This window comes from Cervus canadensis, chromosome 4 (assembly GCF_019320065.1).
Source record: "Cervus canadensis isolate Bull #8, Minnesota chromosome 4, ASM1932006v1, whole genome shotgun sequence".
NCBI classification, from domain to species: domain Eukaryota; kingdom Metazoa; phylum Chordata; class Mammalia; order Artiodactyla; family Cervidae; genus Cervus; species Cervus canadensis.
In genome coordinates this window covers 75,826,604-75,854,343 of record NC_057389.1, presented here as the reverse complement: position 1 = coordinate 75,854,343, position 27,740 = coordinate 75,826,604, and the positions used below count along the sequence as shown (strand labels likewise).

General features: G+C 36.8%; 1 protein-coding gene across 1 annotated transcript in view; it reads right to left on the bottom strand.

Moving 5' to 3' along the window:
- Nucleotides 1-19,386, bottom strand: part of SRFBP1 (serum response factor binding protein 1) — an 83,840-nt gene extending 64,454 nt beyond the window's left edge. Inside the window, exons 1-3 of the mRNA XM_043465883.1 lie at nucleotides 19,200-19,386; nucleotides 6,306-6,394; nucleotides 5,210-5,282 (exon numbers count right to left, since the gene is read on the bottom strand). Coding sequence (XP_043321818.1) covers nucleotides 5,210-5,282; nucleotides 6,306-6,394; nucleotides 19,200-19,367 — 330 coding nt within the window. The 5' untranslated portion in view covers nucleotides 19,368-19,386. The remainder of the gene's footprint in view (nucleotides 1-5,209; nucleotides 5,283-6,305; nucleotides 6,395-19,199) is intronic.
- Nucleotides 19,387-27,740: the final 8,354 nt, after the last annotated feature.

Below are 27,740 nucleotides of genomic sequence, written 5' to 3'. Positions count from 1 at the left end.
AGCACAGTTCTGCAAGGTATTCTAGACTCTAGAATTGAGACAACTTGAAAAATTCATTAATGATTATGATCTAATAAGTGAGTTTACACTTTACAAATAACATTGCTAATTTTGAAAAAAAGAAAAATAATATCAATATAAACAGTTCATCACTCCGTTCTCTTGAAACAGTTTCTTCACTTGGTTTCCTAGATACCATACTCTTAGTTCTCTTTCTCCTTTACTATCTACACTTTCTCAGTCTATTTATTCTCTCTCTCTAAGATCTACACTTACAGTGTTGTGGGGTACTCAGTCCTCTTCTTTAGCAACTTACAATTACTTTGAACTTTGCTGCTTCCATTTCTGGGAATGACAGACCAAGGTACTAGCAGATAACATGATTAATCCTTCCTTCAAAAAACAAAATAAAGCAAAAATGAAAACTGGGCACACTACAAAAAACCCTCTCTGAAGGTAAAGTAGAGTAAATGAAAGAAGGCAGGATCTGATGCAGTGTCAAAGCGCACTAGGAATAAAGATGGAAAGCTGTACAAGTAAGTCACCATCTCTTCAGAACGTAACCTAAAACTAACTGCAGTCTTCATGGTTCAGGAGCAGTGGCCAAGGAACACATGGACAGTGAAGCCTGGGTGCATTACCCGCTGAGAGAGTAGGGGAAACCCCGAAGAGACGGAACCAACCATACAAGGGGTTCTGAAACTTGAACAACTCATCAAAGAAACAGATTCAGTTCATCTCACCAAAAGGCAAAAGACCTGAACTGAAGCTAGAGGTGCTATCCAAGAAACACTGCTTGAAATTCAAGTGAAAGTGAAAGTCGCTCAGTCATGTCCGACTCTGTGAACCCATGGATTATACAGTCCATGGAATTCTCCAGGCCAGAATACTGGAGTGGGTAGCCTTTCCCTTCTCCAGGGGATCTTTGCAACCCAGGGATCGAACCCAGGTCCCCCACATTGCAGGCAGAAACTTTACCAGCTGAACCACAGTTTGAAATTAAAGCCTACTCCAAAAGTTAACTGAAAAAGTCACCATTCACTGGAGAAGAAAAACCAAACCCTGAATCTCTACTGTTTAATGTTTGTAATGTTCAGAGTACAATTCAAAATTACCCAGCATATGGTGCTTCCCTGGCAGTGCAGTGGTTAGGACTCCATGCTTCCACTGCAGGGGTCAAGGGTTCGATCCCTGATGAGGAAATCGAGATACTGCAGCATGTTGCACAGCACAGGCAAAAACAAAACAAAGCAAAAAACCCCTCAAATTACTCAGCAGATGCAGAACCAAGAAAAACAACCATTATTTTCCTCTCCACAAGCAAAAATGGCTATTATCCCTATCCTATGATGCTAAAAAAAAAAAAAAAATCCTTTCAGTGGATTAAAATCGTATGAGAGAAATTAAAAACAAAAAAATCCCAGCAAAGAAACAGAAACAATAAAAACTGTTAACTGATTCAGTCACAGAACATCAGTCACTGGGTGAAAAGACCACAGGACATTCACATACTCTCAAAGTTACCATCTTACAAATGAGTTAACAAATGCTGAAACAGAAAAAGGAGCCTTTAAAAGGGAGGAATCTGTCAGACAACATCTAAACCAAGTGTTTGGAACTCACCATTGCCAGTAAGGGATAAACATGTATGTGATACAATGTATTATTATTATTACACTGTAACATTACAATTTTCCTTTAGTTTTGAAATATTTTCCAAAAAGTTAGAGGGAAATACAAAAAGAAAAAAATTGCAAAAAGGCGTATTTTTACAAATCAGAGAGGGAAGAATTAAAACAGCTGCCTTGCCATCTGTTCACTTTTCTTACCAGGAAGAAACTCAGGGAAAAGTAGATGATGGAGTTTAATGTGTAGCAGAAAATCTGGGTATAAGTTGTATATAACTTAGAAACAGGCCATGATGGAGCACAAGACAAAGCAATTCTAACAGCTGATAAAGCACAAAGGATGCTTTTAATAAGAGACTGAAACATGCAAAAATAGAAAAAGAATGGAACAAAAGGTGAAAGAGTCTTAACACAGAGAAGAGTAGCAAACAGAGCAAGATCTCGCGTATAAATTATCATTGTATATAAATATTCAGCATGAGGAAAATTAATGGCCTCAGAGAAGTGAAAAAGAAAAGTTAACTGGGTATATTGAGCTGTGAGGAAATAAAGAATCTGAAAACTTATCACACATCTTTGAACCTTTTTTACTTAGAGAGCAAGCTTCATATTTATTATATTACCTCTTTCCTGGTGGCTCAGATGGTATGGTAAAGACTCTGCCTACCAATGCAGGAGACTCAGGTTCGATCCCTGGGTCAGGAAGATCCCCTAGAGGAGGAAATGGCAACTCACTCCAGTACTGTCCCCTGGGAATTCCCATGACACAGGAGCCTGGTGGGCTATAGTTCATGGGGTTGCAACGAGTTGGACATGACTGAACAACTAACACTAACGCATCCAATCTTTAGGAGACAGAGTCTACATATATTTCAGAAGTTCTCATTTTAATGAAGGAGTAAGTGAAATGGCTAACACTATCAACTTTATAGTTAGTTACAACCAGATCATTACCTAACAACTATTTGACTGAGAACAAGCTGCTGAACTTCTCTAAGCCTGCTTCCTACTCTGTAAGATGGAGATAATATCTACCTCATGAATATAAAACACACAATACAGTGCCTGGCACATAGTAAATAATAAAAGTTAGTTATTTAACCCTTATTATTGAGAAAAAAGATTTCTTGTACATTTTTATTAATTTCATTCTATGCTTTAATTTTACCATCTCCTTCTCTAGCTAAATAACCTGGAGATCTGTCAAAGTCAAAAAGCTACCTTAATATCCAAAGAGAAAGCAACTGTTTCAGAAGCCAGTATATATATATCAGAATCAAAGTTAAAAGTGTGAATACCATTAGAAAAGGCAGAAAGATTTCTTTCACATTCATACATTACAGGCTATAAAACTGGAATCTATCATTTTATAGTATCATAAAGACCAGGCAACTTTTTTCCTTGACCAGAAAAAACAAACTCTTATTTCTAAAAATATCTCAGGTTTTCTTCTTAAGGAAGTCCTCTTGCAACAAAATACCCTATTATCATAGAAAGCAAGTATAGGACAAGACCATAAAAATGTAGTGGTATATGAGCCAAGGAAAAAATTCATCTGGAAAAATGAGTAAGAAAAGGTTTTTCTTCAAATTTAATTGAGACTGTGAGCTTTCTGTTTTGTGACTATTTCTTTGATACTCCTGTGTACATGATAAAACATTCCCTTAAGAAATTACAAATGATCTTTCAAATTAAAAATGTTTTATGTATTTGCTTCTTTTAGAAAGTAGACCAACTTTGTAAAAGAACCATAAGTGAAGAATGAAATTTGACATGTAAGGAAAGCAAACATATAGACTTAATCTTTTTCTGGTTTTTATATTTAGATTTAATTCAGTTTTTAAACAGCACCGTGAAAGTTGAAAGAAGAGTATCCAAATTAAACCATCCTAACCACTGACATTGACTCAAGAAATATATATACTATTAATTTTATGAATTTAAGGACTATATCCAGCAATGAATTTTAGCTTTCTATGAGGCAACAATTCCATAATGGTCTTTTATAAACACAAGGAAAAACAGAAACAAGCAAAAACTATAATCACGACAGTAATCTTGTAAACCTATAAACTTTATCAGTGAGTCTGATTTTCTACTGCTGATGAGATTTAAGAATTACAGAAAACAAGTTTCACATATAGATCAAATAGGACAACTTTGTTTCTAATTAACTAAATTAAATTCATTATTGAGTTATGGAAGGGATGTATTTTAAATATTAATGAATATCTTTTGTTTCTAAACTCCTTATACAATGCACAGAGGCTTACTGTATATGATCCATCCTTTCCACAGTGAAATAAAATCAGCAATTATATAGTAGCTCAAAGCCTCTGAATAATTTAGGACTACAAAAATGACTATTCAGAAGAAATTACAGGGAAAAATTTAGGTAAGGAATGTAATTTAGTAAGGAGCTTGGTTAAGAGAAAGTGAAAGACAACAGCACAAATCATAACTTCTTACCTTAGTGTTATCCTCAAGAATCTCTAAAGATTTTATTTCTCATAGGAATTTCATGGAAAAAAAAAGTCTAAATGATACATAAAATAAAGCAATACAAATAATAATTAAGAGTCAAATATAGAGTATTTTGAATGAATGGCTGGACAGTAAGAGTATTAAAACTTATGACATATCAAATGGATTCCATGAATTTTATGGTCCTGTGAAAAACAATACAAATTAAGGGAAAAAAGCCACAAAAATCATAACTCACACCAAAGAATCATGTCCTACATCTGTTTCTATTCAGATTAACTATGGTAACTTTGTCTTATAGGACATTTTATCATCCTTTCAAAAGGAAAAAACAGTAAGTCTTAATTTAATTCAGTTAAAATATTGTTAGAGATTTCTCTTGCTCTTTTATCTATCTCAAAACTTAGAAGTTCTACCAAAATGTAATAGTCAAACATACATGCAAAATGACCCTGCAATTAAGGTAATTGCTGGTACCAAATGTTGTTTTTAAGTTCTTCAATAAAACAGTCTTCCAGACATTTAATAGTATGTCATTTGGTAAATGAAAGTTTCCACAAAGAACAGCGAGAAGACCTAAAAATTATGCTAGCAAAGAGTCTGGCTGAAAGAAACGAAAATACGGATCATTTTGGTCCAATACTAATTTTATTTCAAGTTACTACAGAGCTGAATAAAATGGTGACGCCACCACACAAAAATTTATTGAGTTGGCAATAGGCAAAGCATGATGTCAGCCACCAATATCACCATCCACATTACCAAACAACAGGAACTTAACTTAGACCTCATGCCTAAACTTTTAGTAAAAATAAAAACCTTAGGCATGAAGCATTATTAAATATAGATGAGTTTAATCTGGCAGTTTTGACTCAAGTTAATCTAGTACTTTAACAACTTCAGTAAAAACATAAAATAATGCAAACAAATCCAATTTTCTAAATGTAGTGCTACATTCTTCACCAAACAGATCCACACAAACAAGCCTTAGCCGACTCACATTATAGTCAACAAATAACACTGAACACACATGAACAAAACGCAGCTGACAGGAGACATGGAAACACACATGCACACAGCTCCACACAAGTTCTCACCTTCATGGCATGAATTTCTTCGAGCAGTCGTTGTGCTCGTCTTTGGTTTTTTAACAGTGCATCTTCGGTACCCCTGCAAAAGACACATTATAATATGTAGCCAGAAAAAGGATTTATTTGAGACTAGTATCATAATAAAAAGTCTTTCCATTTCTTTTGGAAAAGCTTAATATTTCTAAATAACAAGCATTCTGTCATCCTGCACTGCCCTTTCCCCCATCCAACACACACCCCAACTCCATCAACAAATCCAAGATTTAGGCATTATATTAATGACATTATCACTGATAGCTTGTCTTCTAATTCCTTAATAGGAAAGCCAAATAATACTTTCCAGTCAATTAACAGCACATTGCATTTCATGTAAGCAATAAGCTTGGATATAATTAAATGAAAATTTGTTTTCTGGAATTAAATAAATATCTAAAGAAATTAAATATATAATTGTATCAGAGGAGAGCTACCTTATGAAACACACACACACACACACACACAAAAAAACACACACACCAGAAACAAAACACATTTGAAGACTTTGTAAGTATTCATGCTTAAAGCATAAGAAGTATAAATAACATACTTTTGTTCTCATACTAGTGATACCAAAAATATAGAATATTATTTTGTTCAAAAAAATTAAACGGAACACAGTGTTTTGACAAATACTTCCAAAAGGTACTAAATATTTCAAATTAATCAGCAATTCAAGGAATACGGTGATATAAAATCTTCATAATTGATTCAGACTATCACTTGGTTTGCTAACCTATATGAAAAACATCTTAAAATAATAACTTCTAATAACATAAAATATATAAATAACTTCAAAGACTTTTCAGTTTGACAAAGCCAAAAGAAGAGGTTTGAAAACAGAATTTATCCTATATCTTAAGTGAATATGATTCGAACTATGTAAGCACAGGCTGACACAGCAGATTTTATTTCACTCAGGATCTATCTACAGATAAAACAAAGTGCTATAGGAGTAAGATATTTAATTACTCCTCTAAGTCCCACCCTCAACTTTTGTAAATACTGAACAAAAACAACTTTTGACGTTTTATTAGTCACAGGACCATAACGTTAAATGACTAACTTTTTTGACTTCAGTCTGCCAACACTCCTGACAAGCTTTCGGATAACCAAAACTCGGATTCTCTTCACTTCTTTTCTCATCTTCACAACCTTCAAGGAATAAAGCCAAAATTAGAGAGTCTTAATTCAAGAGGGAATGAATATACCTTATAGTGAATACTAATAATACAGAATATGCCTGCCACCTTGGCCGAGTTTCGTTTAACTGTTATTTATAGCTTGATGAAATCTAACTTCTTCCAAAACAGAGAAGGAATGAGAAATAAATCAACATTCTAAACAAGTGTATGAGGACTTACAAGAAACATCTCATGATTTAAAACACAATACAAAACACAGCAGTCCCAGTGGCTAGTGTTTTAAATTACACTTATATCTTGTTGGGTTTGGCACATAAAAAACTGTGAACTTGCTGAGATCAGAAACCATCATATTTATCTCTAAATCCTTGTGGTTTAAAACAAAGCTTCACCTATAAACTGTAGGAATTTAATGTACTGAAAACATTTGTATTAACAAAAGCAAATGCATGAAAGTGATTTTATTTTACTTATTTTTAGCACATCCCTTTCATTTATATTTAACAAATCATTTTAAGCATAACTTGAAAAACAGAAGGGCAGGCACCATGCAGGCACACACAGACACTTTAAATTACCCCATTAGAGAACAATGTTGAGCTCTAAGAATCAAAAAAACCAAAAAGAAAACAAAAACCGTTGGCCAAGAAAGAGAAATATTCTAATGATAAACAACTACATGTTACAACAGTACTTACGGCAATGGGATGCTACCATTTTGAGTTCATGTTTTCTCTATCACTGTTAAGAGACATACATATATAATGCCTCTTGTAATGTCCTTCACCCCATTCTCCACTTTAAGAACTACATGAAATTCAGTCTGGATATACTCATTGCTGTGAAATCTTCAACGACTTCTTCAGAAAGATAACCATTCTATCCCTGGAGTTCCCACTATACCTGTAGGCAGCACCTACCACTGTACTGTCACTAATTGCTCATAGAAGTGTTCTTTTTCTATACTCTCCTGAAGGGCAGGGCCCTTGCAATACTTACATAATGTTTTCTGTACCTTGCAAGAGTGTCTGACATGTACAATTCTCAAATTCTTGTTGCCAAAATAACAGTAGCAACATCATTCTGTTTTTACAAGGCTCTTGTATTTAGCTGTTACTTTTTTGCCCTTCATTAATGTCATTCATCCCCTTATTCATTGATAATATGGGCGACCAACCTACAATTTCTCTCCACCATAAGTTTTGCCATTATTCTGGGTGATGCAGATGTCCACTTGAATAATCCACCCAATATTACAGCCTCATTCCTTGACTTCCTCCTTTCTAACGGCTTAACCTATTCCATCATAGCCACCCACTTTCACAGTCATACTATAGTCCCTGTCATTGTTCGTGATTATTCCATTTCTAAAACCATCAATTCAGATTCTATACACTGAGATCAAAACTTCTTTCAGCTTGCATGTTCAACCCCAGCCACCACAAAAGGTGTTCGATTTCACTGGAACCACCAGTTCACTGACTCCTATACTTTTCCTCAAATGATTAGTCCTTTTCAATTTTCCTTCTCTTATCTAGTTTAGGTACATAACCAACATTTGCCAATATATTATACTCATTCCTCTGGTTAGTGAATCCTGGATAAAGACAATATCCTGAGTTCTTTATCACAGTACCCAAGAGTCAGGAAACATTTGAGATATTCTATCTACTAGATATCCATCTAGTAATGGATCTAGTAATCTAGTAATCTCCAGTAGTAATCTCGAATGAGTTCTTACACTTCTTATTATACATAAATACATACTTTGGTCAATTCACTTTACAATCATTATTCTAAATCTGTGCCTGCTTTCCTAAAACATCTAACCTCTCTCTTCCTCTCTTTCTCAATTTCATGAAGAAAATAAACATCAGATGGGAACCATCATCTTTCTACTATCATGAATGTAAATTTACTTGCATCACCCATCCCCCTCTATTAATAAAATTATGTGCATGCTCAATCATATCCAACTCTTTGTGACCCAAAGGGCTATAGCCCGCCAGGTTTCTCCGTTCATGGGATTTTCCAGACAATAACACTGGAGTGGGTTGTCATTTCCTCCTCCAATTCCTGACCCAGGGATTAAGCCCGTCTCTCCTGTGGCTTATGCACTGGCAGGCAGATTCTTTACCACTGAGCCACCTGGGAAGCACTTAATAAAGTTATAATATAAGAAATATTACTAAACTTTTCTGAGGTTAATCTTCTAACTGTATTTTGGATCCCATCCTTTTCTGCCTTCCTAGAACACTCACTGCAAACTATGCATTGACTCTAGGACTGTCAATCTCTTAAATGTGTGTTTCTCACACATTTTTTTAAAATTGGGGTACAGTTGCTTTACAGTGCTGTGTTAGTTAGTGGTGTACAACAAAGTTACATGTGTATATATATATTCCCTTTCCTTTTGGAGCTCCCTCCCCCCATTCCACCCATCTGGGTCATCACAGAGCACTGCGCTTAGCTCCCTGTTCTACACAACAGGTCTCCACGAGCTATCTATTTCACACATGGTAGTTTATCTATGTCAGTTCCAATTTTCCAATTCATCCCCCACACCCCTCCCCGCCCCTTGTCCACACTGATTTCTGATCATGCTTGAGTCATTTTCATCAAAAACAGAAACAAAACAACCTCACTACAAAGTTTACAGAAGCATCCTCTCTTCAACTGCCCCAGAGTCAGGTTTTTTGGAGATGTTCAAACAGATCACTCCATATATGCATGCCACATAATTCCAGTTTAATTTCCATTTCCACCAGTCTACTAAATGCTGTCACAAAGACACCAATGACTTCTAAAAGTCCTTGAAGCCAACAGGAATTTTTCAGACTTATTTTGCTTGGAATCTCAGCAGCATTTGATACTGATGAATACTTTCTCCTTCTTAAAATACTCCCCTTTGGCTTGTATACCAGAATACTTATTTTGGTTTTCCTTCTTCCTCTCTAGCTACTTTATCTTTGTCTTCTTTGAAGATACATCCATCTCTAATCAGTCTTGAACTGATTAGGCCAGCTCTTCCTTTCAAGATATATTTTTTAGCCCTAAGTGATCTTATGTGTATATACAATTTTAATTTGCCACCTAAGAAAGATGACTCAAAAATTTCTACCATCAGGTGAGATCTCCACTTTAGCTCCAGACCTGAATGTGTAACTGCCTACTTAACATTTCAAGTATGCTTAAAAACATCTCCAACTCACACTGAACCCATGCTTCTCACTCTCAACTGGATCTCTTTTTTGGTCTTTCATACTTAAGGGACTAGAACCATCTTTTCAATTATAAACCTAACTTTCATTTCTAAGTCCCTCACAATGAATCTATTACTAAGTCCTAATAATTTTATTTCCTACTTATCTCCCAAATTGTATCATTTTCCCTTCTATCTTGACTTTCTTGGCTCTCTCGGCTGAGTTACTGTCAACTAGTCTCTCAATACCCATTCTTGTCCTTCTCCAGTCAGTTATCCACAACTGAATCAGAATACATTTTTTAACACTTAGATCTGATGTAACACCTTTACTTAACTCTCTTCAGTGGTTTCAACTGTTCTTAGGATGGCCACAAGCACCATCTTTTAGTCCATTCTCACCACGCTTACAACTACCACCAATTTTTACATCTGCTGTCTTCTCTGTTAGGAATACTCTTTCTCCTCATGTTAGCTTGTTAACATCTTGTCTGATTTGGCCTAATTGTCATTTCTCAGTAAAGTGTCTCCTGGCCTCCCTCAGAGGGTCAAAAAGTGCTTCTAGAATTTTCATGACCTTTGTTTTAATATTTTACTTTTAATATGATAATGGTTAATGTGTCTTTCTCCCACTAGCCTATAAATTCCATGAAAGTAAAATATCTGGTTTTATTCAACATTGTATCTTAACAGTCAGCATAGCAGATGACATACAATAGGTGGTCAATAAATATTTGTTAAGTAAATGAACAGAAAAGAAGCAATACTCTCATGATCATTCACTGTTTCTAAAAAATAATATTTTAACAGAACATAATCAGATTTCCACTATCTTTAGAATCTGTTTCAAAGTTAGATCTATTTAGGAAAAAAAAAATACCTGCATAAACAAAAAGTCACTGAGATCAGGTTTAAGTGGAAAAATGGACTGTTACATTTCATAAGCAGCCAAATAGTGGATTATGATCCATTTCTGAAAGTCAAGTCATTCATAAAATGAATGGCAAGTGATAAATTATGCATTAAAATATATTAACAAATGTTTCCAATTGCTGTACCCTGCAGGTGCAGGAAAAGATTAACCATTTGCTAACTGCTGTTAACCAAACTTAACTAATAAACGCAGGAAGCAGAACTGGTCCTCAGTTACATTTCCATCATGGGAAAGCTAGACTCCAATTTTAAAACTCCACTTTAAGAAACACTATGTTTGTCGTTACTGCATAAGGGAATTCTGAAAAGCAAAGGGAATGCTTCATGTGCTTAGTTTCATGCCGATGCCAAAAAATGCTTTTTTAGCCTATTAACTTTTTCAGTTATTTGCTTAGTATACTAAAAAAATACATATATTCACTTCATATAAAAATGAAATTATTACTTTTATTTTCCTCACACTGTTTCTCTCACTTAGCTTTCTAAAAGCATTTAAATTTATTTTTACACAACTGGCAAACAGCTACCAGTAGCCCTTTACTTAGAATTTAAAAGGTTGCCAATTCATTTGTCACCCAGGAATTATGAAGCTGGTTGACAGATATCCCAGACATCAACAGATAGTCCTAAAACACTCAGTACTGTCAGAAGGCCAATGTACTGCTTAAGGGCAACACATTTGGTGAATTCTTTAACCAAAAGCAAACATAACTGTGATTGTTACAAATGTGAAAAGAGTATAATACTGTTCAGGAGGAAAAAAAGGAAAGAGAAATAAAGTGAGAAAGGACAAAACAGGAATAATAATGAAATGTGCTGACAGGAAAGAGACACATGAAAAAGAAGTAAAAGAATGTGAAGTCAAAAACTGAAGGACAAAACTCTGTAGTTCATCGTTACCAAGACTGGTAAGCCCACACTGAGTGCTTCTAAGCTGCAAAAGAATGCCTTCAATAACTGCAAGAGCACAAAAAGAGTTGACACACAAACATCCACATCCACAGAAAACACACGCACTGAAAGTGAGCTATCACCTAGAACCTAGGCACAGAGATGCCCTCCTTAACCTGGTGAAATCTGAACACAGTAATGCAACCTGGATCAACACTTATGTAGACAGTAGAAAAATTATGATAATTAAATGAAAAGCTAATATACTTGCTTGGAAAAAGACCATGTGAACATATGGGCAAGACTCAATATAAACACAGGAAAGGGAACCACAAAGAACAAAAGCTGGCAGTATCTGAATCAAGAAGATTCCAGAGAAAGGTTCCCCAGCTCAGAGCCTTGGGAACTCCAATTTGGACTGGAATAACTCAATTATGGGGATACATGTTATCACAGCCCAACAACTAATTGAATCATGCAGCTAAAACCCTTGCTGTGGCAAATGTAAATGTTACTTTGAAATGATTCCTAGTTGACTATCTGCTAGTCAATCAATTAGTCAACCTCATTTGGTAATGTAGTAACTTTGCTACATATATGAGTTAGTGAAGTCACTCAGTCATGTCTGACTCTTTGCGACCCCATGGGCAGTCTCCCCCATGGTCTGTAGCCTACCAGGCTCCTCCGTCCATGGGATTTTCCAGGCAAGAGTACTGGAGTGGGTTGCCATTTCCTTCTCAAGGGGATCTTCCTGACCCAGGGATCAAACCCAGGTCTCCCTCATTGCAGGCAGACGCTTAACCGTCTGAGTCACTAGTGAAGCCCACATATCATACTGTATAAATGCAGTATCATACTATGTATCATTCTAAAAGTTACTTTTTCACCTAACAGTATTTTCAGAGTTTATCCATAACACATATAGATGTCTTGCGTTGATCTAAAATAGTACATTGCTTACACTTTGTTTACATAACATATGAATTAATTTATAACAAAAACACATGGTTATTAGAAAACAATTATTCAAAGATACGGCTGCTCTGGAGAAGCTTGCAGTGCCAAGAAAAATCTTAGTATTCCTCTGTTTTGTAAGACACATTAAAACTTCTGTTTACTCATTACTTAGGGCTTCCCTGATAGCTCAGTTGGTAAAGAATCCACCTGCAATGCAGGAGACCCTGGTTCAACTCCTGGGTCAGGAAGATCTGCTGGAGAAGGGATAGGCTACCCATTCCAGTATTCGTGGGCTTTCCTTGTGGCTCAGCTGGTAAAGAACTCACCAGCAATGCAGGAGACCTGGGTTCGATCCCTGGGTTGGGAAGATCCCCTGGAGAAGGGAAAGGCTACCCATTCCAGTATTCTGACCTGAAGAATTCCACAGACTGTACAGTCCACGGGGTTGCAAAGAATCAGACACGACTTAGTGACTTTCACTTTCATTTTTCACCTGTCAGACTGGCAAAAACAAAATAATATAACACATTCTGCTTGTGAGACTTTGAGCAGGCACTCATGCATTGCTGGTCGGAATGCAAATTGGTACACTCCTTCTGGGGGAAACTGGCAACATCTAACAAAAATCCCACTTCCAGGAATCTGTCCAGAAGACATACCTCCAGCTATAGAAAAAGGCTATGGACAAGACTACTCTCAATGTGGCATTCTTATAAAATGTTGCGTAAGAGAGAAAATACCGGTTATAAACAAAGTTAGATCAACTCAGGGATCTACATGTACTATGGATGAACTCTGAAAATACTGTTAGGTGAAAAAGTAACTTTTAGAATGATACATAGTATGATACTGCATTTATACAGTACAATATCACACATGTAAAGTGTAATACTATACACTGATTATGAATATGGGTATATGTTACAAACATTATAAAATACATACGAGAAAACACACAGAATGAGTAATGATTACTTCTAATGTGGACAGGAAGGTAGGTGGAATCAAGCATTATGATATGGTAACACACTGATATTTGCTAAATATAGGAAGTAGATATTTTTTGTATCATTTTCCCATACATTTGAACTATTTCATAGTTAATAACATTAACTACAGCTTTATACAGAGGACTTCTAATTTGACCAACTAGATGATATCTTATTACTGAATTATATCTTTTATTTCTGATGAGCAACAATTAAAAATTCTAGAGTGCTTGGTGATTGTCTACAACTTAATCATGATTGAGTATATGCTGCCACCTAGCATAATTTCCTAGAACTGTTAAAGAACTGAACAGAAAATGATTCTCTTATGACCGACCCTAGTTTAGTATTTCCTTAGTATTTCAGTAAAGAATTATTTAAAAAGTAGTATTTAATTACGAAACTGGAGCTTTGCAACTTCAAAAATATATACAAAACCAGTTTTTGACAATAATCTTTGCAAATCAGCTTGTTCTCTAGCATTTTAGTTTCTACTATCTTAAAGGACATGGAAAGCAATTTTCTAATATACTCCTTGATAATCTGCTATCAAGAATAAAATAATGTCAGTTTCATATAGAAGCCCTTGGTCCTCCTGTGGAATTTAAGTACTTTACCAGATCAGAATGTTTCACCTTCTAATTTTCATTTTTATATATCACTTCAGCCTAAAGAAACAAATGACTAGAGAAAATCCAGCTCTAGATTCGCAAATTCTTTATCCATTAAATGCCTTGGCACTACTGTTTTCAATTATACATCCCTTTTCTGGTTCTAATGGAAAGGGACAAAAAAGTTTACATTTAGCAGATTTCTCCCCCTCATTTGAACATTAAGTGATTCAAGTTGAGCTATTCAGACTCTTATCTGCCCAGCAAGTATATAGTACTTATTATTACCCATACACAAGGAACTATGTTAAAGATTAGGGAAGCTACTGTAATAAATCAGTTAAATATTCTCTCTTCAAAGTCCACATGAGTATGTTTGAAGATAAAATATGCAACAAATAATCATAAGATTAAGTAAAAAGTGATTATTTTATTTTTTTAAAAAAGTAACGGTAGGAGCTTATATTATTTCAGAAGACTACATGTATTTTAAGAACCTAGAGTCAGGAAGTGTTCTGTAACTGTCAGCTGTCAGCCTTGGAAAATGATTGGGGGAGAAAAAAAGAATTAGGGCTGAATACATTGAAAGTTCGCATAATATAATAGTTGTGTCTGCAGTCAGGCTTTTATTTTCACAAAAGACATCCTGGGAAATTAAATATACTGTAAATTAGCTGGCCATATAAGTTTTTAAAAGAAAAGACTAAAACCAAAAATTATGGAAAAAGGATTCCAATCAAATTAACCACAGATATGAGTATCAATATTTCAAAGATAATACCAGAAATTTACAAATTTTTGCAAATATGACAAAACCTCTGCCCCCCAGAGACAGGCATAAGTGCAACAAATTGCATATAATTTCAGGCAGTTATATGACCCCTGAAATCTTCCTGAATCTCAGTTATAGGAGAGCTAATTATTCAGTTATCAAGGATCAAAAAAACGATGTCTCAAGTTACTCAGTCAACACACAGACACTGAGGATATGATGGTGAGCAAAGATTCAGTCAGGTTGAGGGCGTAAGAAATCTCTTATGTTCACATGCCCCTCATGTTAAGCAATTCTTACAAATGCTAAAAAGAAGTAAACAGTGCTACAAAAGCTCACAAAAGGAGTAAATGGAAGTCAAGAACCATTTCCCCGATAAAGCAACAAAGAAGTATAGAATGTACTGAGAGGAACAGGAGCTATGGATAAAAGGAAGGGCACGTGGAAATAATCTGTGCACACGCTAGGGCTATGACTGACAGCGGGGAAAGCCAATGTGGCTTAAGTACAGCGCCTGAGGCAGGTGAGGGCTGTGGTCTAACAGTGGAGAGACTGGCCTTCTTTAGATTGGTCTTGACCAACAGGAAACCACATCAATTTTAGGCAAGAAAACACATGATTATGCATGTTTTTAAGATTGCACTCCATCTGTACTACAGAGATGAAATTAGAAGATGGGTCAAGTAGTTGGGAGGCAATGACAGTAGTTCTTCTGGGAGATATAACTTGGAGTAGGATAGTGGGGATGAAGGAAAATCTAGAGGGGTGGGATGGGGCGTGGGAGGGAGGCTCACAAGGGAGGGGGCTGATTCTAGTTGTTGTATGGCAGAAACCAATACAACATTAAAAAGCAATTCTCCTCCAATTCAAAATAAATAAAATTTTTTTAAAAGGGGGAAAAAGTAATGGAAAGACATGAAAGAAAACAGTGAATTTGAACTCTTTTTCATATATATATTTTTTCCTTAAAGAAGTTAATTCATTTCTTTTAACCAGTTTCCTATGAGATTATTTCTCTAAGTTCCATTAAGCTATTTTAGAGTAATGACATTAGCCATTTATCTGTCATATCTGCTGTATTTTTCTTCTAACTGGTTGCCTCATTTCTTCCCCCTGGGTTTTTGAATTTTTATGTAAGCAATATGTTTTTCCCTTTGTAGTCATTCTCCTACTAATTTTAAATTATAACACTTCTCTTCCACCATCACCACTTTCTTTTCTTTTTCCCCTACTTTCATATTATAACATATAAGATTTACTTCAGTATGGGATGTATAAACTTCCTAATTTGATTAGTTCATTCAATCATCCAGCAAACATTCATAAACCACACATGGCGCAGGTGATAGACCCACACGCAAAAGGAGAGAAACAGGTAAACAAATGCTTTCAGCACAGAAAGAGTCCTCGTTGCATAAAGAATGGACACCTAGCTCATACCAAGATGAATTGGTGAGGACATCCTAAACGTCAAATTTTAACTGTTCTGAAGAGGCCTGGAAACTGGCTAAAAGGAAAAAGAAACAACCTTAAGTGAAGAGTGGAGTAAATTGACTGTCACCACTCTTCAGAGTAATTTCAAAATCAAATGGGAAACTCACTAGTATTTGCAGTGAATTTCCAAGGACATCACTCTGATTAAGGGCTTTTATACCTCACCTGTAATCTAACGGGAAAAAAGACCACCAAATGCTTTCTGTAACTAGCATGAGTTTAACGTACGGGTATTAATGTAAACCAAATACCTTCAAGAGTTCTCTTCAATATACCCTGTTGTTTACTGTCAAGTGAAATCCAGACTTATTAACCTGGCAGTAAGACAGTAATGTGGGCCTTAGGAAGCATCACTGCGAACAAAGCTAGTGGAGGTGACAGAATTCCAGTTGAGCTATTTCAAATCCTAAAAGATGAAGCTGTGAAAGTGCTGCACTCAACAGGCCAGCAAATTTAGAAAACTCAGCAGTGGCCACAGGACTGGAAAAGGTCAGTTTTCATTGCAATCCCAAAGAAAGGCAATGCTCAAACTATTGCACAATTGTACTCATCTCACATGCTAGAAAAGTAATGCTTAAAATTCTCCAAGTCAGAAATGAACAGCAGCACATGAACCATGAACTTGCAGTTGTTCAAGCTGGATTCAGGGAGAGGAACCAGAGATCAAACTGCCAACATCCACTGGGTCATAGAAAAAGCAAGAGAGTTCCAGAAAAACATCTACTTCTGCTTTATTGACTATACCAAAGACTTTGACTGTGTGGATCACAACAAACTGTGGAAAATTCTTCAAGAGAGGGGAATACCTGATCTGCCTCCTGAGAAATCTGGAGGTCAGGAAGCAACAGTTAGAACCGGACATGGAACAACAAACTGGTTCCAAATAGGGAAAGGGGTATGTCAAGGCTGTATACTGTCACCCTGCTTATTTAACTTATATGCAGAGGACATCATGAGAAACGCTGGGCTGGATGAAGCACAAGCTGGAATCAAGATTGCCAGGAGAAATATCAACAAACTCAGATATGCAGATGACACCACCCTTATGGCAGAAAGCAAAGAACTAAAGAGCCTCTTAATGAAAGTGAAAGAGGAGAGTGAAAAAGTTGGTTTAAAGCTCAACATTCAGAAAACTAAGATCATAGCATCTGGTCCCATCATTTCATGACAAATAGATGGGGAAACAACGGCATCAGTGGCTGACTTTATTTTGGGGGGCTCCATGAAATTGAAGACGCTTACTCCTTGGAAGAAGAGTTATGACCAACCTAGACAGCATATTAAAAAGCAGAGACATTACTTTGCCAACAAAGGTCCATCTAGTCAAAGCTATGGTTTTTCCAGTAGTCATGTATGGATGTGAGAGTTGGACTATAAAGACAGCTGATCACCAAATAATTGATGCTTTTGAACTGTGGTGCTGGAGAGTCCCTTGGACTTCAAGGTCCAACCAGTCCATCCTAAAGGAAATCAGTCCTGAATATTCATTGGAAGGACTGATGCTATGCTGAAATTCCAGTGTTTAGGCCACCTAATGCAAAGAACTGACTCATCTGAAAAGACCCTGATGCTGGGAAAGGCTGAAAGCGGGAGGAGAAGGTGAGGACAGAGGATGAGAGGGTTGGATGGCAACACCAACTCAATGGACATGAATTTGAGTCAACTCCGGGAGTTGGTGATGGACAAGGAAGCCTGGCATGCTTCAGTTCATGGGGTTGCAGAGTCTGACACGACTGAACGACTGAACTGAATTGAAGACAGAAATACACTAGCTTTATTTCCCACTTCATCTCACAAGTTCTCATCAGTAGAGTGTTCTTTACTCCTGTATAACTCAAGATGTTTCCCACTCCCACTCTTCCCCCCCCCATACTTTTAGAGAATTTAATATGCTTTATATAAAAACATAATTCTCAACCATTGCCATATTTATATTACCTTTTTTTTCTTTTAACACCAAAAATATTCTTTCTTCGCCTGTGTGTCCCTCTGGCTAGAATGCCTTCTTTCCCCTTCTTTGAATCACTAAATGCAATCTTGTGTAAGATCCTTAAAGATCAAGACGAAATATCACTCATTTCATTTTGCTTTCTTTGGAAACTTTTCTGCACTAAGTATCTCTTTTTTCTGTGAGCATTATTCTGTATCATTGGTGGATGCTGCTTACCCTTTCCTACCTGAATACAGGTTGCTTAAAAACAGAAAGTATGTCTAAAGAATTGTGTAATATGAAAAGTGACTTGATCAGAGCAGACACATAACCAGTGAATAAATACGAAGAACCTCCTTTGCTGGAGCTGTGAAGTTCTCAACTGATACCCGCTTTCCAGCCTACTTCAAGTCTTCGATGACTTTTGAATTTCTTGAATAGAGCCACAAGCTAGAAAGGGGATAATGACAGAAACGGTAAGCTAGTGAAATTAACCCGTAATGGTGGCGGTGATGAGGGCAATTGTCTGATAAGACTGGATTTAAGAGAGTTGAGATGAAAACTTGGGAGCAGCAAGTATTAAAATTTTGCTGCAAATGGAAGCAGAGAAATGGAACAAAAGCCATAAGAAGAAATGAGGTACTGAGGAAGCATTCATCCTTATAAACCATACGGTCTCATTCAAGACGAGCAATTTCCTAGGAAAAGCTACAGCTCTCAACTTCTCAAGGAAAGTACTACCATGAGCTTCGTTTTACAGACGGTCACTGAATAGAGAAATTAAATGATCTTCCCAAGGTCCATGGAAAAAAATTCAAGACAACCGACGGCCAAAGACATTTCAGCCACCTAGAAACCAGGAGGTGGAAGAGTAGGGGTGGGGAGTTACGGCTGTCAGTCCTCAGAGTTCCGGAAAAGTCGCCTGAGCCGTTAGGCGCACCTCCCACCTCGTCCCAGACCCTTCCACAAGACGCAGAAAAGCCGTCCTGAGGCCCCTAAAGGTCAGCCCCACACGTTTCCAGACCTCAGTGCTCACCTCATTATTGAGGTTCAAAGTCCCCGGCTCGGTCATGGTAGCTCTTAGCAGAAGATCCGCCGCTGCTGCACGTGAACTGTAACTGCCGGAACGCGGATGCGTCGTCACGCCCCTAACGGCGGCCTCAGTGGCCCAAAAGGCATCCGCCGTCTGCTCAAACCGACTCATAAGTAAAAGGTATACCGACTTTGAGGGGAAGAGCGGAAGTGACGAAGAACAACTTCCTGCGTCGAGTGCGCCGTACCGGATTTCCGTGTTCCTATGGAAACCATGCAGGGGCCGGTGGCTGAGAGGGTGTTCTGCAAGTTATTGCCTTCTTCAGAAGTTTTTCAAGATGCTGATTTTCTTATATTCTTTTGCAGAATGGGTCCAGCTTTGTAAGAACCTTGTTTTTCTTGTTTCAATGGGAATGAAAACCTTTATGAAAGGATCACTTGAGCCACTAGTTTTGCCCCGAATTTTTACCTAGCTTTTGTGAAGGTTTCTGTGCTTTTGATGTGCACTTTTATTAGATTCACCATTTTTCCTGTCCTCACTGTATAGCTAAAGCAGGGCCATATTTTTCTGCACACCGAAAGAAGGTTGAAATTTATATAGAGAACATATAAGCAAAACCAAGATGTACATTTGCTGCTGCTTGTGAAAATGGCTGTTTGAAGTATAATATGCATGCAGAGAACCAAGAAGGAGTGAGTCGGAATTAAATAACATTATTAATAGTTAACACCTGGTAGTATTGAGCTTTATAAGGGGTCCAGTGCTGGGACAAACGCTTTACGTGAATTATGTCTCAAATCTAAAGAGATAGGGACTATTCTTATTTTACAGATTTGGAAACTAACTTTTGAGGAGCCAGTTGTCTCACCAAGAGTTGCCCAGCTGGAGCCCACCACTGCTACAGGACCCCAGGGCTGGTGACATAATTTGAGGGGCCCAGGACAAAATGAACATGCAGGACACCACCACCCCCCCCCCCCCAATTCAAAAAGTGGAGGCAAGTTTCTTCTTTTCTTCTGTGGTGTCTTTTGACCTGTCATGTGCTTTTTATTTGGTGTTTAATGTGGTGCTCCCTCAAGCAACAGGGATGCCCTGAGGCTAGTGCACTGGGACCCATTTTTGAGGACCCATGGAGGGTGTGCCTGTACTGGATCAAGATGGCAGCAATCGCTAGACAAGAGACTGGGAAGTAGGAAGCCAGAGAATCCGAATGGGAGTATGTGGTAGGAAATACCACACTGATCTGAGACTAAGTTCTTGACATATGTTCCATTGTCCCACTGGATTTAACTTAATAAAACTCAATTTTCAAACTTATTAAGAATTTCAATACTATAATGAAAGAAAATTTAAACCAGGCCCACTTCTGAGCTTCTGCCCAAGAAGAGGGTGCTGTGCAGAGTCTGTGCTTTTGACTCCTGTTTCTGTATTCAGTTTACAACTTAGTCTTATCTTTGGATTGGTATTCTTTAGTGTGTGATTTGGGCGCAGTTGGATTAACGCCAACTTCCTGTTTAACTAGTGTTGCATAAAGGTAGTTTTTGTATTCACAAATCATATTCTGAAATTGTAATTATCTTCTTATTCAGCTAGTTCTTCTTATCAAAACTGATCTCCTGGAGTGAAGGGGCTTTTCATCCCAGTTGGGTAGTAGGCACTTCAGTCATAAAAAATATAGGAAAGGAGGTTTTAAATATAAATGTAGAGCTTTATGGAAAATTTGTCTTCTGATTCAGGAAAAAGGTGTTTTTAGTATGATTCCATAATGCATTAAGATTATTTTTATTTACAGTGTTCTGCTTTATTTTGAAACTTTTTATGTACTGTTTATTCTTTTATGTGATCTGTTCAGTTTAGTTCAGTCACTCAGTCCTGTCCAACTCTGTGACCCCATGAACTGCAGTACACCAGGCCTCCCTGTCCATCACCAATGCCTGGGGTTTACTCAAACTCATATCCATCGGGTCAGTGATGCCATCCAACCATCTCATCCTCTGTCGTCCCCTTCTCCTCCTGCCCTCAATCTTTCCCAGCATCAGGGTCTTTTCCAGTGAGTCGGTTCTTCGCAGCAGGTGGCCAGAGTATTGGACTTTCAGCTTTAGCATCAGTCCTTCCAATGAATATTTAGGACTGATTTCCTTTAGGATGGACTGGTTGGATCTCCTTGCAGTCCAAGGGACTCTCAAGAGTCTTCTCCAACACCACAGTTCAAAAGCATCAATTCTTTGGTACTCAGCTTTCTTTATAGTCCAATTCTCACATCCACACATGACTACTGGTAAACCATAGCTTTGACTAGATGGACCTTTGTTGACAAAGTAATGTCTCTGCTTTTTAATATGCTGTCTAGGTTGGTCATAACTCTTCTTCCAAGGAGTAAGCATCTTTTAATTTCATGGCTAAGCACTACATGGTTAATTTTATGTGATATGCTCTCAGTAACCTTAGATATCATTTTTAAAGTGACTAGTAGTTTTTCATTGTCCCTGATGTATCACTTCCCTATCTATCCATCTCTGTCTTTTGGTGCTGCAATCTCAAAAATTTTGATTCTTTACAAAGGTGATTCTAGTAACTAATATGTCCTCTAGTAATAATAATGTATTAATATTTGTCTTAATCAGGCTACATGTTCTCTGGAAAGCAATACCTGCTCCTTTTATTCTTGAAGGACTGAGCTGGATCAGTTAAATGTTGTCAGAGATATGTAACAGCAATAGTATTACCATTAAAAGCAACTGGTATGAGACCTCTTTTGTCTTTATTACAGTGTTCCATTTAGTGGAAGTAAGGATTCCCAAGCGTGTACAATGGGGACTCAAATTTTCCAACTTGAAGTTTCTTAAGACTTTCTCAGATTCCACTGTATTTGTCTACTCAGGCTACAACAAAATACCACAGACTGGGTGACTTAAATAACATAAACTTCTTTTCTTACATTTGCTAGAACTTCTAATATATTCTAGGTCATTCCTGATTTTAATGGTAATAGCTTTCACATTTTACCATTTGAAGTGACATTTTGTGTTTGTTGTGGTGAATAGTTTAGTAAAATTCAGGTAGTTTTCTTGTATTTGTCTAGCCTTTTTCTTGATATGTAGAAATGGTTGATGAAATTCATCATTTGCTTTTTCAATTTCTTTTGCTTTGATCATATAGTGATTTTTTCCCTTTAAGTCATTTCCCCCACATATGTTCTAATTTAATTGTGGCCTTTAGAAAGGTATAGGTGTGGACCTTAGCATCAGGCCTGCCTGTATGTGGACCCTAGCAGTAGGCCTGCTCATCTGTGTCCCGTGAACAGACCTCACCAGCCATCCTGCCTATGGACCCTGCCAGTAGGCCCACCCAGGATCTCTGGGCAGTTTGCCGGTGAATGACTTTCCTGTGAAGCCAGATTGAAAAGTCTGTTAGAGGACAATGCAAGGCTATTATGATAATGGAAATCAAGGAAACATGATACCACCAAAGGAGCAAAATAAAGATCAAGTAACTGACCCTAAGGAAATGGTGACTAGCAATTTTCCTGACAAAGAATTAAAAATAATCATCTTATATTAACCTCAGTGAGCTAAAAGAGAACAGAGACATAAAACAAAATTGCATCAAGAAAACAATATATTAATAAAATGAGAAATTCAACATCCTTTCATGATAAAAAACTCTCAACAAATTGGGTATAGCAGAAATGTACCTCAGCATAATAAAATCCATGTGTAACAAGCCCACAGCTAACAGCTAAATGTTGAAAACTTTTCCTCTGATGTCAGGAATGAGACAAGGATGCCCACTCCCACCACTCGTATGCAACACAATACTGGAAATCCTAGTCAGAGCAATTTGGCAAGAAAAGGAAATAAAAGGCATCAAAATTAAAAAAGAAGTAGAATGATTTCTGTTTGCAGATGACATGATCTTATGTGTGGAAACCTTGAAAATTCCACACACAAAAAAACTGAACTAATAATACATTCTGTAAAGCTTCAGGATAAAAATCAACAAATAAAAATTGTGTTTCTGTACACTTATAATGTTCTATCCCAAAAGCAAATTAAGAAAACAATCCCATTTAAAATAGCAGAAGAAAGAATAAGATATTTAAAATAAATGTAATCAAGGAGGTGTGAAACTTGTACACTAAAAAGTATAAAACACTGATGAAAGAAATTGAAGCAGGGCAAATAAATGAAAAGATGATCCTGTGTCTATGGACTGGAAAAATAAATACTGTTAAAATGCCCATACTACTCAAAGCAAATTCAACGCTTTTAAATAGAAGTAGAAAAAACAACCCTAAAATGCATATGGAATTATTAAAGACCCTAAATAACCAAAACAGTTTTGAGCAAGAATAACAAACCTGGAGGCATCACCCATCCTTTTCAAAATATACCACAAAGCTACAGTAATCACAACAGTATGGAAACAGTGTGGTAAAAGCAGGTGCGTGTGTGTGTGTGTGTGTGTGTGTGTGCGCACAAACACACACACACACACGGAGCAGAATATTCCAGGAATAAGCCCACACATATAAAGTCGATTGATTTTTTTAAACAAAGATGCCAATAATATACATTGGGGAAAATATTTAAAAAAGAAAAACTCTCTTTTTAAAACTCTCACAATAATTGGTGTTGTGAAAACTGTATGTCTACCTGCAAAAAAGACCTTAAACCACAAAACTCCTTAAACCAACAAAACATAAGGAAAAAGCTTCTTGACATTGGCCTTGGTAATGATTTATTGGATGTGACACCTAAAAGTTCAGGGAAGTATAGATAAGTAGTATTACAGCAAACTGAAAAGCTGCAAAACAAAGGAAATCATCAAAATTAACAGGTAACTCACAAAATGGGCAGAGAAGGCAATAGCAACCCACTTCAGTGCTCTTGCCTGGAAAATCCCATGGATGGAGGAGCCTGGTAGGATGCAGTCCATGGGGTCGCAAAGAGTTGGACACAACTGAGCGACTTCATTTTCACTTTTCACTTTCATGCATTGGAGAAGGAAATGGCAACCCACTCCAATGTTTTTGCTTGGAGAATCCCAGGGATGGCAGAGTCTGGAGGGCTGCCATCTATGGGGTCGTACAGAGTCGGACATGACTGAAGCAACTTAGCAGCAGCAGCACAAAATGGGAAAATTTCATACCATACATCTGATAAAGGGTTAATATTTGAAAGTTATACAACTCGATACCAAAAGGAAAATAGCCCAAGTTAAAAAAAAAAAAAATGGGCAAAGGACCTGTACAGACATGTCTCTGAAAAAGACATACAGATAACTAGCATGTATGTGAAAATATGTTCAACATCAATAATCATCCAGGAAACACAAATCCAAATCACAGTGAGATATCACCTTGCATCTGTTAGGATTTCTATAAACAAAAAACAAAAGGTAACAAATATTGGTATTGATGTGTAGAAAAAGGAACCCTTGTACATTGTGGGGATGTAAATTGATGCAGGCAATGTTTACTGCAGCATTATTCACAGTAGCCAAGACAAGGAAGCAACTTAAATGTTCATCAGTGGATTACTGGAAAACGAAAATGCAATTCACACAAGCATAAAGCTATTACTCTGGTTTTAAAAAGAAGGAAATTCTGCCATTTGTAATAACATGGTTGAACCTGGAAGACGTTATACTAAGTGAAATAAGCCAGGCACAGAAAGACAAATAATACATCATTTCAGTTCAGTCACTCAGTTGTGTCCGACTCTTTGTGACCCCATGGACTGCAGCACACCAGGCTTCCCTGTCCCTCACGAGCTCCCGGAGCATGCTCAAACTCATGCCCATTGAGTCGGTGATGCCATCCAACCATCTCATCCTCTGTCATCCCCTTCTCCTCTTGCCTTCAATCTTTCCCAGCATAAGGGTCTTTTCAGATGAGTCAGTTCTTTCCATCAGGTGGTCAGTGTATTGGAGTTTTAGCTTCAACATCAGTCCTTCCAATGAATATTCAGAACTGATTTCCATTAGGGTGGACTGGTTGGATCTCCTTGCAGTCCAAGGGACTCTCAAGAGTCTTCTCCAACACCACAGTTCAAAAGCATCGATTCTTTGGTACTCAGCTTTCTTTATAGTCCAACTGTCATATCCATACATGACAACTGGAAGAACCATAGCTTTGAGTAGATGGACCTTTGTCAGAAAAGTAATGTCTCTGCTTTTTAATATGCTGTCTAGGTTGGTCATAACTTTCCTTCCAAGGAGTAAGTGTCTTTTAATTTTAATGGCTGCAATCACCATCTACAGTGATTTTGGAGCCCCCCAAAATAAACTCACTGTTTCCATTTTTTCCCCATCTATTTGCCATGAAATGATGGGACCAGATGCCATGATCTTAGTTTTTTTAATGTTGAGTTTTAAGCGAGCTTTTCACTCTCCTCTTTCATTTTCAGCAAAAGGCTTTTTAGTTCTTCTTCCTCACTTTCTGCCATAAGGGTGATTTCATTTATGTATCAGAGGTTATTGATATTTCTCCTGGCAATCTTGATTCCAGCTTGTGCTTCATCCAGCCCAGCGTTTCTCATGATGTACTCTGCATATAAGTTAAATAAATAGGATGACAGTATACAGCCTTGACATAGTCTTTTCCTGATTTGGAACCAGTCTGTTGTTCCATGTCTAGTTCTAACTGATGCTTCATGTTCTGTGTACAGATTTCTCAGGAGGCAAGCAAGGTGATCTGGTATTCCCATCGCTTGAAAAATTTTCCACAGTTTATTGTGATCCACACAGTCAAAGGCTTTGGCGTAGTCAATAAAGCAGAAGTAGATGTTTTTCTGGAACTCTCTTGCTTTTCTATGATCCAAAGTATGTTGGCAATTCAATCTCTGGTTCCTCTGCCTTTTCTAAACCTAGCTTGAACATCTGGAAGTTAACACTACATAATACTATTTATATAAGGAATCTAAAACTGTCAGACTCATAGAATCAGAGTATAATCATGATTGCCAGAGGCTGGAGGGAGGGAAAAGTGGGAAAGTATTAGTCAAAAGGCACAAAGTTTTAGTTATACAAAATAAATAGGTGCTATGGGTTTACTATACAGCATAGAACTTATAGTTAACAATACATTATTGTATGCTTAAAATTTTCCAAGAGGATGAATCTTGAAAACATTTTAGTGTTTTTATCATCAGAAAAATAATAAAAAGGGCAGGAGGAAACTGTTGGAGGTGATGGATATGCTAATGACATAGATTGTGTTGATGGTTTCACAGTATATACGTCTCTCCAAAGTCACCAAGTTGTACATATTAATTATTTACAGCTTTTTGTATGTCAATTATGCCTCAATAATTTTTTTTTAAAGAAAAGACATTTGGGGGTTAATAAAAAAATAAAGACAAATGCTACACCTTTCTCTCATTTGAATAAGTGGATAAAGAGAACTTACTATTGACAAACCTGTCATTTTTTGAAAGCATGTTGTTTACAATGTTTAGTACTTGAACTATTATTATTAATTCACCTCACAACAGATTCCAACACAACCAAGTATTTCAATCCCAGGTAAGAACCACTGCATTAAGTTTCTCAGTTATTCTGGCTCTGCACTTTCAGTCCTCTATCCCCTGGATGGCAGTGTTGTTCTCCAAATTTCACATTACAATAGAAATTTGACATCTTAAAGAAAGCCATCTGAATGAATGGCTTATGATGATAGCATTTTTTACTTAAAAGGAAAAGAGATGGATCCCTCAGATTTTATATTTTTAATGCTTGAGATTAACCCCTCTGGTATCAATTTTTAACTTGAAGTGAATTACCAAACATTAATAAATTCTCAAATTGAGCCATTAATGGATGTATTTAATTCAATGTTTTATATATTTAACATACTGAAGAGACAAGTAGTTGGCAAGTCACTAGACTAATCTATTTACTAAGTCAACCCTCTAGTCTAACAGATTTTTTTTGCCTAAATTGCATGTCAATGTTTATGGGGTGTTTTGGTTAGATTTGTTACTTTATATCTCTGGGAAATTTAAAGAAAAGTTTCTGTTGTAGGAATTTTAGGTCTTAGACAATTTTGAAATAGCTAGTTAATATTATGTAGTCAAGTTTTGCAAAATCTGAAGGGATGGAGTTGACATTTAGCAGTTTAGCACTTTGTCTAAGAGCTTTGGCTGTGGAAATCAGACGGATACCAAATTCTAATTCTGTCTCTTAGTAGTTATATGCCCTTGGGCAACTTATATCAGCTCTCTGTGACAAGATTTCTTTATTTATAAAAATGGGAATGATAATTACCCTCATAAGATTGTTGTGATGTTTAAATGAAAACACAATCTAGAGTTGAATATTAACCTCTCAATAATTTAGTCTGCTATTATTTTCCATTATCTAAATTGATCTTGACAGCGACTTTGGGAGATAGGCTTGGTACATATGAATGGTGCGTGTCTTATGAATACAAATATGCATGAGGTCAAAGAGGTAATAAGAGGGCAATCCAAGTATCTTGACATAAAATCGATGGTGGCAGTTTTACAACAGCTGTATATGAATGTATAAGTTACATTAATA